The 16,596-nt window shown below is 35.0% G+C and overlaps 1 protein-coding gene across 1 annotated transcript in view; it reads right to left on the bottom strand.

The window, feature by feature from the left end:
- Positions 1-16,596, bottom strand: part of LOC123310286 (sodium-dependent serotonin transporter) — a 53,881-nt gene that overhangs the window by 6,547 nt on the left and 30,738 nt on the right. The window contains exons 4-9 of the mRNA XM_044893755.1: positions 16,005-16,139; positions 5,396-5,606; positions 5,063-5,201; positions 3,493-3,856; positions 3,187-3,431; positions 1,426-1,626 (exon numbers count right to left, since the gene is read on the bottom strand). Of these exons, the coding sequence (XP_044749690.1) occupies positions 1,426-1,626; positions 3,187-3,431; positions 3,493-3,856; positions 5,063-5,201; positions 5,396-5,606; positions 16,005-16,139 (1,295 nt within the window). The remainder of the gene's footprint in view (positions 1-1,425; positions 1,627-3,186; positions 3,432-3,492; positions 3,857-5,062; positions 5,202-5,395; positions 5,607-16,004; positions 16,140-16,596) is intronic.

Here is a 16,596-nt window from a genome sequence, read left to right as displayed (position 1 = left end):
TTTCCATTTTTCAACTTTCGAGTTGGGTTGTATCTAGTAGAAAAATCATAATAGATTAAAACGTGATACATACTTCAAAAAAATTAACCTTTCTAGTAATAAATCCCGACATTTCATTCACCCTGGCGCAACCGTTCGTTCTTGAGGAAGTTTTAACTGAACCCAACTTTTTGGTAATTTTTCGGAGGTCAACTTTCAAGTGGCGTATCTTCCAGGAAAATTACCGTAAGTCTAAATGTATGCAAATTCTGAAAGAGCAAGTCTTCTAGTAATAAATCTGAGAATTTCATCCATTTCGGCACAACTGTTCGTTCTTGAGGAAGTTTCAACTGACCCCATCATATTGGGATTTTTTCGGAGGTCAACTTTCGAGTCTCGTATCTTCCAGGAAAATTATTGTATATCTGAACGTGATACATATTCTGAAGGAGCAACTCTTCTTGTGATAAATTTCGAGATTTCATACATCTCGGCAAATGTATGCCTTAAGACCATTTCGGTCTTAAGGAAGTGTTAACAGACCCCATCTTTTTGTGAATTTTTCGAATGTCAAATTTCCAGTAGCGTATCTTCCAGGAAAATTATTGTAGATCTGAACGTGATACATATTCTGAAAGAGCAACTCTTCTTGTAATAAATCTCAAGATTTCATCTGTCTTGGTCCAACCGTTCGGTGCTGACGAATTCTCAAGTCAAATTTTCAGTTCTTGAAAAATGCCAATCTAAAAGAAAGAAGATAGGCTTTCAAAATTTCTTGCATTCAGCTTATTCGAAAACCTATATTTTCATACAAAACTTTCGAATATCTGACACTGAAATTTTTTTTTTCCACTTTTCATTTTCGAGTTGACTTCGAAGAGCTTTCTGGAGCGCAATTCTCTATTGAATCATCTACTGTTTGGTTTTTCAGAATTTTCAAAACAAATTCTATGCACTCCAATCCTAAGACAGTAATAGAACATCCTGATTTTCAGACAGAGTAGTAAATATGTCATTTTAGGGGGTCTAACACTTGGAACCTAGATATTTATGTTGTAAGGTCTAACACCTTGCTCATTTTTGACCGAAAAAATCGAGATTTTCGAAATCGAGTTTTTGTACCTATTCCTGGATAGATGTGCTATCGAATGTAATTTATGAATATGGGATCAATGCATAATCTTTTTCCAAACGAAGATCTAACTCAAATTTTCTGTTTCGCTTATTTTTTTTCCAAGTTTAACCTAGCGTGGTGCAAAAAATAAAACGAAATAGCAGTAACGTATATTTGCATTATTAATAGGTACTACTTCCTTCACCAAATGGAATGGAAAAATTGAGTCTATGCTTGTTCTTCTAATATAATAGCTTATTTAAAATGGTATATTGCTAGTATATTTAAACACAGTAATTTTCATATATAAGTATAGGTAATTTCATACTCACCAGAATGAAAACTGGACTGATGTATTTCCAACAAAGCCTCCAGAATAGTCCAGGACGATGGCCTATCATCTTTTCAATATCTCTGGCAAAATTTTCAGTACCATAAACCCAACATACCCCTGCTGCTTCCACGAAAACGACGAACAGTATAGATAGACCAGGTCCGTAAACATTCAGTAAGTTTACAAGGTAAACGCCACCCTAAAAAGTAGTTTGTATAAATTGAAAACTCACCATCAGTGTACGATACTCCTCTAATTTGTAATAAAATTCTCAAAGAGTGTCAAACGCACTAGTTGTAAGAATAGTTGGTAGGTCAACAGGTTTTTGTAATTAAAATTATCATTCATCTGAACATGATATACACTGCGCAAAATAATTAACGAACATTCTGAAAATCTCAATTTTAATGAAAGTTAACTCTACATTGTCTTTATAACTTATTTTTTATGTTCTCTCGGGAAGGTTTTGAACGAAACAAGACACATTAAATGGAAGAAAAATTCAGGATTTCACCGAATCTTATGTGAAAGAAGAGAAATGAACAATTTTCAAAATACTGAAATGCTGATAAGTGATGTAATACTTGGTATTTCCACCCCTTGCGTTAATTACAGCTCGGCAACGACGGTTCATACTCAATCTGGACTTCTTGCTGGCCACTCCATTTGAGAGACTTCAACCTCTTCAAGGTACTCCTGAACGATGCGCGCACGATGGGGTCTGGCATTATCGTCCATAAAAATGAAATTTTCACCAATGTATGGGGCAAATGGCACTACATGCTCTTCAAGAATGTTCCTTATATACTTATCAGCATTCATAGCTCCATTATCAACGACCACTAGGTCTGTGCGTCAAAGATATTCCACCCCATACCATAATCGATCCTCCCCCGAAACCAGTAGTATTCAGGAAATTGCACTGAGCATATCTTTCATGTGGACGTCTGTATACAAGGGAACGTCGATCACAATGGTAGAGGCAGAATCTAGACTCATCTGTAAAGAGAACTCTTTCCCAATCGGCCTCTTCCCAATGGATATACTCTCCCGCAAAATCCAAACGCGCCCTTCGATGGGCTGGGGTAAGAGCTGGGCCTCTTGCCGCGACACGAGGCCTTAAATCATATTCTTTGAGGCGATTTCTGATTGTCTGAGTGCTAATTTGCACCTCATGAGTTTGCTCAAGCTGAATTTGAAGGAGACGAGCGGTTGCAAACCGTTGTCTCAACGAAGAAACTCTCAAATAACGTTCTTGAATGGCAGTTGTTACCCATGGTCTACCCTGTCCTGGTCTTCGGACATTCATACCTGTCTCCCCGAATCGCTGCAACATTCTGGACACACTTGTATGGGAAACTCCAAACCTTTCTGCAATTCTTGTGTATGTCCACCCTTCTTCTCGCAAAACTACCGCTTGGGCACATTCCTCTTGGGTCAAATTGCGTGTTTGGCTTTGCATAGCGATTGAGTGTAGAAAATCAAACGAAAGAAAAACTATTGATCACTAGAATTGATCGAGAACAACTGATTTTAGAATGGAGCCAATACATTCAAAATCGGATAATATCATCTTTTTTTATTCCTGCTGGGAAAAAACATCTGTATTGAAGAAAACCGTTGAACGTGGATAACATATGCATGCATAATTCTGATGAAAATAATTATCATTGAGAACACCTTCAGTTGTAGAATAAATTTGAGATTTCCATAACGTGCGTTAATTTTTTTGCGCAGTTTAGATGATTTTTGAACTCACGTATGTTGTGGTGGGTAAGGCACATATATAAATTCCAAGCAAAAGGAGAGCAACAAAAATTTCTCGATGTCTGCCCAAAGTTTTTGGATACTCATCACAAAGAGCTGTAATCATTGCTTCTAAGCCTCCAAAAGTACTGTCTAAACCTAAGGTAATGAGCATCAAGAAAAATATAATCGACCAGAAGACTGATCCTGACATAGTGGCTATCGCTTCAGGATAAACGATAAACACAAGTCCTGGACCTAAAAATAATGATAGGTGTAATTTATTTCTCGAATACTCCTGATCACGATCAAACTTTACCTTCTAATCCCACTTGTTCTATACTTTTATTCTGTACATGTGCCATGTAACCAAGTACGGAAAAAATAACGAATCCTGCCAAAAAACTAGTCAAACAATTTATGGTGCTAGTGAGTAAGGCGTCTCTGTAGCAATTATTGTTGAACTTGTTGTAACTGGACAAGGCTAACAAAGTTCCGAATCCTGGACCGAGAGAAAAAAATATTTGAGCCGCTGCATCTATCCAAACTTTGGTATTGTATAGTTTATGCCATTCTGGAGTAAGGTAGTAACGAATACCGTTAGAAGCACCAGGAAGAGAAACTCCACGTACTAGGAGAATAATTAGGACCACGTATGGAGCTAGAGCTGTTATCCAAACCGCCTGAAAAATTCACAGAATATAAGAAATTTGTCTGACATTTTCGAGGACACTCTCTATATTGGAATACATATTGGATTATTTTTTAGCGAGCCCTGTACCGACCACAAGACAAAAATCTTATTAGAAAATAGCCCCTTTAGAATTTCTTATAAATTTCTCATTAAATTTTGAAAACAGCCTTTAATTTTTCAATGCAGAACATTTTCAAAAGTCGTGGTTAATTTGATTGGTTTCAAAATCAAGGGGGTGATTTTTGGGCCCATTTTAAGAAAAAAACTTTTTATGAACATATGTCCTAAACGTCTTATTTTTCGAGATACAGGGTGGTAAAGTTTTCAAAAATCAATCATTTATTATCAATATCTTCAATACCACTTCAAATATTTCAATGAAATTTGTCATACATGTATACTATGTATCAAGAGGTATTTTTTAATGTATCACTTTTTGCTTAATTTCTACCAGTGGCGTTCGTACGTAATTTGACCTACCTATTTTGGCAGACATTGATGGTACGCCACAGACTTTTTCCTGAAATAAAAATTATTTTTGAATTTCGCAATTATTCCTTACCAAAGTTGATCACATGACTTTTTTCCATCCGATTCACGGTTTCCGCTTAAAAAAATAAAAACCGTTTCTCTGCATGATCATAACAATATCCTTAATACATACATATGACAATATCACCATGCAGAGACATACGTAAATTTAATTTTTTTAGGTGGAACCCGTGAGTCGTGCTAAAAAAATTCAAGAGATCAAATTTGCTCATGTCAGTGGCGTGCCACTGACTGTCTAAATAATACCACCCTGTATCTCAATAGGTAAGACGTTTAGGACATATGTTCATATAAAGTTTTCTTCTTAAAATGGGCCCAAAAATCACCCCCATAAATATTGACATTCAATTAGAAGACACCCTGTATACTTTGCAATTTTCGATCAAATAAGTGATTTGCAAATTTTGTTTGTGTAGCAAGCCATAGATTTTCGTCAGATCTAAATGGTGATGAATATGATTGACCTGAAATTATCATATAGATTTGTGAATTTTCAAATTGCTCTCAACGTATTTTGTGTACTTTCCTCCAAAGTACGAATAATTTCTTGTTATAAACCTAAGGCCTTCGGTCCTGAACAAAAAATTTCCTTCCAAAGTGTGGTCTTCAAAATCGCGATAAAACATGTTGCGCTAATACTTACTTTACCCGTACTTCGAACTCCTTTCCATAAGGAAAAATATACAAGGACAAAAACAGCAAAAACACATAACGCTAAAGTTGGTTTAATAGGCCCCATTCTGTTGAGGCTATCTGCCTTATATTGCTCGAGAACTTCCCTCCTGAAATAAGAAGGAGGAAATTGTTTATGGCTATGAATTTAAACAAAAAATCAACCTAATATTTCGAGGTATCATTTACTAAGTGATTGAGCAGATTACAACTTAAAATTTAGCTTCTTCAATGCGGAAAACAATAAAATAGTGGATGATGGAGCCATGATTTTTTATATAGATTGTTTGTATGTTAAACTCACTCGAAAAATTCTCTAGCTGGACTTGAGGCCGTTACATTAGGAAAGAGCCTTGTGATCGGACGGCAATTAGGGGTGTTCCAACTGTTGTGGCAAGATACCCATGGTAACTCGGACTGAAAAGAGGCTATCAAATAGTATACAGCCCATCCGATGATTGTATTGTAGTACATGCCCATATAGACGTCCATCAAGCAGATAGCGTACCCAACACCTAGAAATATAAGAACTGATTGATCATTTCTGGTAGGTAAACGTAGTACTACCCTCATTTCCAAATGTAATTCGAGTTATTCTTCATACAGATATAATTTGAACAAGTGAATATGCGTGAAAGGTTTATGTGGTATATCCACAAATAATATGAATTTAATTTTTTGAAGCTTCCTGAAAAGCAATTTTTTTTAGTAACCAGAAAATTGGAAGGAATGAAGACAACGAAAAAAATTGTCGGTGTTTTCCTCTATAATTGCAAATGGTAAAAAACCACCTATAAAGTTTAATTATACCATTGAAAAATTATTTTCTGATAGCTTGATTCATTTTGAAGAAAGGGGATAAGAATAAGAAACAGTTTTTGAAAAAAAAAATATCAACAGTTACTTAGCCTAAGTCGTACAACTCGTACAGGCTGGAATTATTTTCGAACTTAAATTTGCCTAGTGGATATATCCTACTGACATTATGGGGAAGCAACTCTCCTATAGAATATCTGCTGAATTTCATTTTTCTGCTTTCAAAGAAAGAAATTAAAAATTGCTCTTCAGGTACCATCCAAATTCAGAAAAAAATCGATGGCAGCAATGTCACAGCATACATACAGAGTGAGTCTTTGACTCGTACTAATATTTTAACAGTAGATTCTTAAGGTCAAGTGAAACACTTTTTTCCTATAATTTTTTTTTCGAAACGGCTCGGTTTGAAAGATAAAGGCTGTTGAAAAACCAGAAAAAAATTGTCTCCCAAACGGTTTCATCGAATTAAATGAATTTCGGAATATAGTTTTTCATTCATTCGATGATTTTTTCGAACACAAGATATTACCCACGTCTTCCAGTTTCATCATTATGACCAATTCTTGAAACTGAGTAGGACGCTATCTAAAGAATATTTTAACTCTACTCAAGAATCTACTGTTGAAATAATTGTACGAGTCAAAGACTCACCCTGTATATCCAATTAAAGAAGAGTCAGAAGACCAATATGAATTGGAGTATTGAAGAAAATAGTCATTAATTTTCCACTTCGTATGCTGTCAATGGGTCTAATCCATTTTTGAAGAAATTGACAGGACTTTCTTTGGATGAAATCCTTCTGACTTCCGCCTCTCTTCAATAAAGTGATTATAGGCACAAAGGCTTGTTATCTATCCCATACCATTTAGTCCATTTAGGCAAGTTCATAATTAATTTACCTTGAGGAATACCCCAATATGGTGGTTTTGTAAAGTGCATCAATCACGGAAGAGTGAATTTTCTTGGAAACATTTCCAATTCAATCCATGAGTAGTTCAGACTAATCGTAAGAGCGTGTAACATCAATTAAATCAAAAAAATTAACATTTTCTATGGAATCGATGTACCTGGGGGACCTTAAACCTGTATGCTTGTACATTCAGTAGGTTTCAGATTGGAAAACAGGTATAAAATTCTTCTTTGTTATTATTGATTAACTACAATAGGCACATCCGATTCAGGAATCCAAAATAAGTCTGATTTTCCTAGCGGATCTAACCGTGATTCTTTATATCCCAAGTGAAGAGCTCAAAGAATTCCCTTGAGGTAGACCGATGAACGTTCTCTTAAAAGTGGCAATTACCGTGGATAATGGAAGTGTAAACAAAGCTCGAAGGAGGTGTGTTTCAAACTGTTGTACCAATTCTAGTCGTTCAGAACGTTGATGTAGAAATTGTGTCCTTGGGACAAGAGAATAATTGCCAATGCTCTTCATGGTTCGGTGATGGCGCTGCTTTTAGGAATAATACCTATTATCCTAACTTCTCGTCGCAATGACAATGACGTCACGTAAATCACATTCGTGTTCGGTACAACGATTTTTCCACAGCAAAAGATGACTTCTGCCCAAAGACTGACAGTGAGTTTCATAAAACTTTGATTGTCTGATCAACGATTTGACAGTCACTCGATTTCTATAACGAAATCACTGAAACCTTTTCATTTCTGAATATATTAAAGAAGTGGCAATTGAGAATATTTTAATGTACGTATGAACATCATAATTTGATGCGAGAATGATATTCTCAATGATCATTACTGAATTATCGATTGAGAACAAACTGACGTCTATTCGTCAATCAAGCGTTGATTCCCTGTTCAAGCTTTATGAAACCCGGTGAATAAGGTATAATATAAAAAATGATACGACGTATAGGTACCCCTAGCTTTAGAACTGATGTGTATGTATAATTACTTGAAATATGGTTCAACACCTTTCAGTAACGATATTAATTATGTATTCAAAGAACCCTTATAATTATACTTACGAGGCTATATTTGAAAAATTCTTAGCCTACTATGGAACCAAACAAAATTTCAATGTCAAAATATTTTATTACTCAACATATTCTCCTCTTAATTGGATACATTTATTACAGCGAACCTGCAACACGTCTCTAGACCTTTAAAAAAAATGTTTCTTCTTGCTCTGCAAACCAGACCTCCACAGCTTTTATTATCTCCTCGTTGGAAGAAAATTTACGACCTTTTAAACTTTTTTTCAGTTGAGGAAAGAGATGATAGTCAGATGGAGCCAAATCTGGTAAATAAGGGGGGTGTTCTAGTAATTCAAACCCTAAATCACGAATTTTTGCATGGCAACATGAGATTTGTATGCAGGGGCGTTGTCCTGCAAAAACAAAACACCTTTGGATAGCTTTCCGCGTCTTTTCTCTTTAATTTTTTTCCCGTAGAGTTGTTAGTAATGTCGAATAGTAATCTGTTATCGTTCTACTCTTATCCAAAAAATCAATCATGATTACTCCATGGCAAACCCAAGAAGCAAGAACTTTTCCAGCAGATTTTTGGACACGAAACTTCTTCGGTCTTGGAGAACCAGAGTGTCGCCATTCCATCAATTTTTGCTTCGTTTCTGGATCGTAGAAATGTACCCAAGTCTCATCCATAGCAACAATTCGGTTTAAGAAGTCTACATCATTTTCAAATCGAGCACAGATCGAACGCGATGCTTCTACCCTTGCACGCTTTTGGTCAACATTCAAATATTTGGAGATACTTTTTGCAGCAATTTTTCTCATGTCCAAATCGACGTGAACTATGATGAACGCGTTAGTATGAAATATGTATTCAGTGCTTCAGATATCCGTTTTAGCCCAATTGGACGGTCTGATAAATTCATGTCATGAACTGCATCGATATTTTCGACAACTGACATAGAAACTGGCCTTCCCGATCGGTCATCATCTTCAATGGAAAATTTACCTCTTTTGAAGCTTGCAGTCCAATTTTTCACGGTCGCATACGAAGGACATTGATTACCAAGAGTATTAAGCATATCTTCGTAAATCTGCTTACCTCTTGGTCCTTTTAAATACAGGTACTTGATGATGGCTCAATACTCCAATGTTTCGATTTTCACAAATTCAGTGGACATCTTCTTTCTTTATTGCGTAACTCTGGTTTATTTTTTTGACCTCAAACTTCACAATGACACTTCTAATGAGTTATTGTTCGTTGCTATGGTAACGCAATATTTTTTTTATGCATTGAAATGGTCTAGGCTAACTAGATATCAATACATACTCGTATTAATTTAACCATACCTTATTAAATCTAAGAAAACATTGTTTCAAAATATATCACAAAATCAACCTATGAATTAATCACCCTGAAATCTTCACTGATATAAGTTATTTAACCACTCCTCAACTCATCCTAGTAAGAATCAGCTAATTCAATTTTCAGTTAAGTTATAGATTTTCATCAATTATCGGCCACATCAATTCAATAGCATTAGTAACAGATCATCCACCACACCTCTTATTATCTATCGTTACAATAAGGTGTAAAAAAATCTCTAATGATATGAAACTTTAATCATTAAGAAGACTTATAGAAAAAAGGATCAAGAATGATCCTTTTTGCATCCTCCTTTATTTCATATGAGCCCCTGAGTTGAATCTCTGCTTCATTAGCAATTGAAGCACGAAACTAATTTCTGTTCCCTGAAATTTTTTTGGCGAATTACGAGACAATAAGTCACTGTATGAATCCTTTAATCTGGAAGGTTTTCAGGCATAAAACCTGGTATGATCTGCCAGACAAACTACCTATTCTACTGAGGGGATATATGTAAAATTCATTGTGAGCCTTTTTGTTCTCATTTATGCGGGTTGCAGGTATGGATTTAATCTTCTCCCAGTTTATTTCGTATTATACAATTAGGGAACTCTTTCCCTGATACTTCACTGAAGAGTATATGTTTTATTATAAGCGCATTCGCCAGTTTGTTCCGTTGTTCCATTAAGTATTAACCATACTCAAAGGTTCTACGCATATTTGGATTCAATTTGGGCAATAGTGAATCGAGCATAATATCCTGAAATAGAAAATTTCATTTTTTGCTCATTCCGAAAAGTTGATGAAACAAAATGAGCTTCGACCTTTCATGTTTTTTCGTGAATTCTACTAAGATAAATACTGGCAAATAGGGTGAAATAATAATAATAAAAATAAAGCATTCAAGCATCTTAATTATAGCTGAAGCTCAGAATATGTATTACCTAGCATATATAATCCTTTCAATTAATTCATTTTGCCAAAATAACGTATAATGAAGACTGAAATGATAAACACATATGCCAGTGAATTATTCGAAGAAGTGGCATTGAAAATGAAAAACTTACTTTTAATCGATCAATATATAATGACTCTTTTTTACAGAAAAATATAAGTACCCTGCTCAGTCATATCTATACTCTCAATAAAATACGAGGATGTATTGATAGCTAGTTAGCCTAGACATGCATAAAAAAAATATTGCGTTACCATAGCAACGAACAATAACTCATTAGAAGTGTCAGTGTGAATTTTGAGGTCAAAAAAGTAAACCAGAGTTACGCAATAAATTAAAAGGAAGATGTCCACCGAAATGGTGAAAATCGAAAAATTTGAGTATCGAGCCACCATCAAGTAACTGATGGATATGCTTAATACCCTTGGTGATCAATGTCCTTCGTATGCGACCGTGAAAAATAGGACTGCAAGCTTCAAAAGAGGTAAATTTTCCATTGAAGATGTTCATGACATGATTTTATCAGACCGTCGAATTGGGTTGAAAAGGAAATCTGAAGCACTGAATATTTCATATGAACGCGTTCATCATAAAGTTCACGTCAATTTGGACATGACAAAAATTGGTGCAAAATGGATCCCCAAATGTTTGAATGTTGACCAAAAGCGTGCAAGGGTAGAAGCATCGCGTTTGATCTGTGCTCTATTTGAAAACGATGTAGACTTCTTAAACCGATTTGTTACTATGGATGAGACTTGGGTACATTTCTACGATCCAGAAACAAAGCAACAATCGATGGAATAGCGACACTCTGGTTTGCAGGGCAAGAAGAAACATTTTTTTGAAAGGTCTAGAGACGTCGCAGGTTCGCTGTGATAAATGTATCCAATTAAGAGGAGAATATGTTGAGTAATAAAATATTTTGACATTGAAATTTTGTTTGTTTCTATAGTAGGCTAACAATTTTTCAATATATCCTCGTATCATTTCAAATTTGACTTGACATCGTTTTCCTTCGATTGATGAAAGTGGGGTATTTTATACCTACATTCCGAAAAGAATAATTCTCCATACCAAATTTAATCACTCAACAGGTCCGTGGCATTAAATATTGTAGGTAGCAAAGGACAACTTCTATTTTACCAAGTAGACTTGGTGGGAAATCCTACATTTATTTTATTAGTTATTTATGCTTTCGTGACTGTTCTGGTGAATTTCGGAGAGTGGACTTGTAATAAATGAGTTCACTGTGAACCCAATGCCGCGCGAACTCAATTCTTTTAAAGTGGTTCTGTTAATAGAAACTCAGCTTTTGCCATTGAAAATAAGAAGATCCCATCATAAATTTTCATATAATCAGTATGTATATGACTAGGATTTCGTTCGTTTTACAAATGATTGAAAATATCCAGGGTGTGAATGAATAGTTACGAAAAATTTAAGGAGGGATCTCTTGTCAAAAAATAATGTTGTTCTTTCTACTTTTTCATAAAGGATTTCTTGAGCAACAGATTATGGGGTTGCTTTTTCTACCTTTGGCAATTATAAGGCAACACCACCAATTTTTTTATTATTTCCTTGTCGCTCAATTTTATTTCTGTGAGTTCACTGGTTTCTGAGAAAAAAATTAAAAATTGCTCGTCAGGTGCCATCTTTATAGGATGCTGTATTTAAACCGTTGCTGTTAAAAAAAAATTATATGAGAGATCCACATTATTTTTTGATAAGGAATTACCCCTGAAATTTTTTCGCTACTATTCTTTTAAACCTTCTATATTTTTGGGGATAATTTTCCGCCACTTTAATTCTGTACAAATAATTCATACTTAAGGGGATTCAGTGATAGCAATTAAATTGATGTGTAATTGGATGAGTTTAAATGATCAACGAATGTTTCTTTTGTTTTTGGTGCCTTTTCATTCTCATCTTTCAGATGATTCATTTGTGTAATATGTATCCACTTACCCAATCTCCCCTACCAAATATACACCATTTATAATCTTTTGAGTAGAGGTACTGAAAATGCTCTTCCGAGGGCGCAGATTTATTTCTAAAAACATACGAAATGTTCACTCCTTTCTAAACTTTCAGCTCCCAAATTATAAAATGTTTCAATGAGATTTTGACTTAAACTATAAAAATAATTACTTATTAGTAATTAGAAATGAGTTTTTCGCAAATATTCATTTGCACCCTGTGCAAATGTATATTCAATATGCAAAATAGTTTTACAGTTAGGACTTATTCGACTTAATTTCCAACGTGGTGTTATCGAATTTATGTGATCGTAACTTGATGAAAATCCATGATTAAACTAAAAACTTAATTACCTGACTCATTAGGATTAGTTATTTGAGTACACGTGGTTGAATAACTCATTTATATATGAATTGCTTGATATTTTTCCATTATATCCTCGAAATTCAAATAGATTTTTTTTCATATTGTAAATTCCAATTTACCTTCATACATTTTTCATCAATTTTCTGAAAAGAAAAGGCATATTTGTTCTGTGTTTTCATTCCTATTTTTCCACCTCACATGAACATGAATACATGATTTTGTATAGTACATTATTTATTGGAACTATTATAACATTAATAATTCATTCACAAGTAACCCTTATAGCATACAACTTCCTTGGTGCGTACAATTCATGTTCATTTATCGGTTTTGGATGTTTGTTTTTGGACAGTATTAGGACGTTCACGATATATCCATTGTTTGTCCAAATAATCTATACAATGTCCATACTGAATATCAAATATCTGCCCGTGAAGGGCACAAAAGGATCATATAACATATGTCCATATCATATAATCGTAAAATAGTCCCTGACCAACTTAATACAGGCAATGTCCAAAAGATGTCCATATCGGATATTCAGTAGGTGTGACGGACATAATACGGACCATTTAACATTTACATAATATGACAAGGCCAACTAAGAATATACCACAGCTGCTTCTGAGGTAGCGCAATTGTATCTAAGAAACTAAGACGGTTAATAAGTACTATAGGTAGTCAGGTAACGTGGCGTAGTAAATATCCCTTTTTATATCGTTGTGATATATCTAATGATTGTCCCAACGGGATATCTATTGGATGTAAAGTCCGAAGACACGTCCTATGGATGTGTCTGCAGGACTACTTTGTGTCCTTGAGTATTGAGGTTGAATACTCAAAGTTTGTGCTAATAGAGAAGGAATGTAATTCCCTGTCCATTTGTCACGACAGAAGATATTATGAGAAGAACGGTCATTCCAAAATAGATGGAAAATCTAGAGCTTGTCCTCTCTATCCTCCTTCCTTCTAATATGCTCTCAACTTGTCAAAAAGCATTCAGCTACTCAAGTTACCTTTCCTATTCTCGCGCTATATCATTTCAACACCCATAGCTCAAAAATATTTATTCAATAGGGCTGATAACAAGCACAGTTCCATCTTTTTACGGACCTATTATTATCCTATAGCTGCTAGAATATAATATATGTATTCCATTCCTCAATGCATCCGAAAGAACGAACGGGATGGATGGGTAACAGGAGAATCATTCACCTGCTACGAGAACTTTCCCATTTTCCAGATCCAGGCCTGTTGCTTCGTTCGATATCTCCCCATCCATATGAATGTTTTCCGGAGATAAGGCACTAATGAATCGAACATGAGCCCCCAAGCGTTGCCACCCTTAAACTAAAACGTTTCTGCTGTCTGATGCTACTCTTGCTAAACCGAATCAACCTCGTTTCGGACTTCACGTCGTTTTTACATTGGCACCACTGAATTAATAGAGTTCGAGGAGCTCCTTATCACTCGAAGTACTCGAGAAATGCTAAGTGATCGATCATTAAGATTGAGGATGCTTTCGCGGAATGAGGGAAAACAGTGATTCACCCGTGGCTATTGAATTAATCGTCTGAGGGCTGTATGTTCTCTAGTTGCACTTGACCCTCCATCTTCCCAAATTCGAAGAAGTCTGCGAACTGAATTCAATTGGAAGATCGACGATGTCCTATGTCGTTCTGTCTATAAATGCGAAATCTTTCAAAGAAGGCTAACCCCCGGTTTCACAAAGCGTGATCGGGGAATCAAAGCTTGGTTGATGGATAAACGTCAATTTGTTTTCCATGGATAACTTAGTCTTGAGCATTCAGATTATCATTCTCGCATGAAATTATTATCTATCTCCGCTCATTTAATGATTATCAATTGAAATTAAAAACGGTTCAGTGATTTCATTTGGAAATCGAGAGACTGTCAAATCGTTGATCGGGCAATCAAAGTTTTGTGGAACCCGCTGTCAGTCTCATCAAGATTGCTTGAGGTTTTATTCAAATAAATAAATAATAATCAAAGATTGAAGAGTAGAAAGATGGGAAACGAAGTGACTGAAGTTATGCGAGCGCCATCTGTGTTTCAAATGTGTTTTTAAGACCCTAAGATTGGTTAAAATATTAATTCGAGGGCCATTTGCAGAATCATATGAAATTTCGTAAGATTTCAGATGACCATTTAGATACAAGAGGTTTTTAGTGTTTTGATTCTCGTACCGTGATTTTATTATTTTGTTTTTCGAAAACGCTTCATTTTATCGACAATGAACAAGAGTACCTTTTATTAAGTTTATTTATTATTTATTCAGTTCAAGGTATCCAAATTTTTTTTTTAACTCCTATTCATACAGGTTGTTAAAAATGTAAGCATTAAAATGTACAACCAAGTCCGCCCTGGTAAACTAAACAAACTAATTTAAATTTAAGGGCAGTATTTTAAGAAGTCCTTACCACTGTTTATTCTATCAAATTTTCATCAAATTATATTAAGACCCGTTTGCACCAAACGCACTTAGTGTAAAGTGTCCCTTAAAATGAACCCTTAACTTAAATTACGTTTCACCAACTGTTAAGTGACATTTAAATGGCTAAAGCTTACCTTAAATTTAAGCGCTCCTGTAATGACCACTTAGGTATTTAAGGGCGGGATTCTAACCTAAAATAATTTGTTGAACTGGCTGCAGAACTTCCCATTTTTGATGGATTTCGAAAATTGAATGAATTCATTATTGAATATCAAGCCTTTTCTTTTGCCTTTATTGTTATGCCATCAGTCTATCAATTTTCAATTTTGTGTCACAAATCATACTATAGTTAGCAACAAACTCTTTTCTTCTGATGAGAAGTTGAGTGCCCTTTGTAGATTACCACCACTTGCTGGGCAATCATTCATCGTATTCGTACTAACAAGGACAATAAGGACATTTTCTTCACGTTCCTCTTCAACATTAATAAAACAAATTCACACAAGACCTTACAAAGAGTGTTGTACTTATATAAACTCAGGTACCCTTTATTTGACAATTCTTATCATTATCAATAATAATACTAATTCAACAACAAAAAGTTATTACTCTTTGATAATAATATAATAATTTACTTGAAACTGACTGACAGGACAATTAAGTTACGTTAATGAAATGACAACGATCATCGGCAACCGGCCAACCAATGAAATAGCTTTATTGGACTAGGATGAAGTTGCACCTAAATAAAAAACAGAAATATCACTAGATATAAAAACTTAAGGGCCCTTTACTTAAGATTCTGTTAAGCCACAGTCGTGCAACTGGGAATAAAATTAAGCGTCCATTAACTTAAAACGACACTTAGTTAAGTACTCGTTTTAAGGGGTATTGGTGCAAATGGGTCTTAGTGGTGTAGTAACGTCCAAAAAACACAATTTATTTGTTACACTCTGCCTGTCCTGTATTCGAGGTCCCTTATTTGAAATGCTTGAGGCAGAAATTCTCAAAAGACTGAAAAATATCGAATTATCAAATACTCACCCTTTATAGCGGGACATATCTTTTTCCATATGGTCAAACATCCACTACGATGAAATTGGCCTAAGGCTAATTCCATATAAAAGAGCGGCAGCCCACCAAAAACCAGCATAATGGTGTAAGGGATTAGAAAAGCACCTAGATAAAATCAGTTGGTTAGTAAATTACATCTTTTTCACAAAAACAAAATATATTGCGAGGTATAGGAAATGTCAATGCAATTGGGATGGTCAAAAATTTGCAAAAATCTGCAAGATCGCAACGAATCTTGAATGGAATGTTGAATATTCCCAATGGAGAAAGCTTTGAGTGATTTCCCTCAAAAAAAAATTTAGATGTACTGAAAATGATTTCTATCACGAGGTGTTCTCATTTAAATTCCGCTTAAAGTGGGTTTCAGTGTATGAAGTGCGTATTTCACGTGCGAATATTGGAAATCGTGTGGATTAGACCACTCAAAATGGAACAACCCCCTTTTGCCTAGAAAACGTAGTACACGTGCGTCTAATGAATGCCGAACATTCATCCAGATGAGAGCTAATCGACTATGCGAAAGCGTAGGTACGGTGGAATTTAAGAAAAAAAACATCGTTGA

This window comes from Coccinella septempunctata, chromosome 1 (genome assembly GCF_907165205.1).
Source record: "Coccinella septempunctata chromosome 1, icCocSept1.1, whole genome shotgun sequence".
In the NCBI taxonomy this organism is placed as follows: Eukaryota; Metazoa; Arthropoda; class Insecta; order Coleoptera; family Coccinellidae; genus Coccinella; species Coccinella septempunctata.
This window is presented reverse-complemented; position numbering and strand designations above follow the sequence as displayed.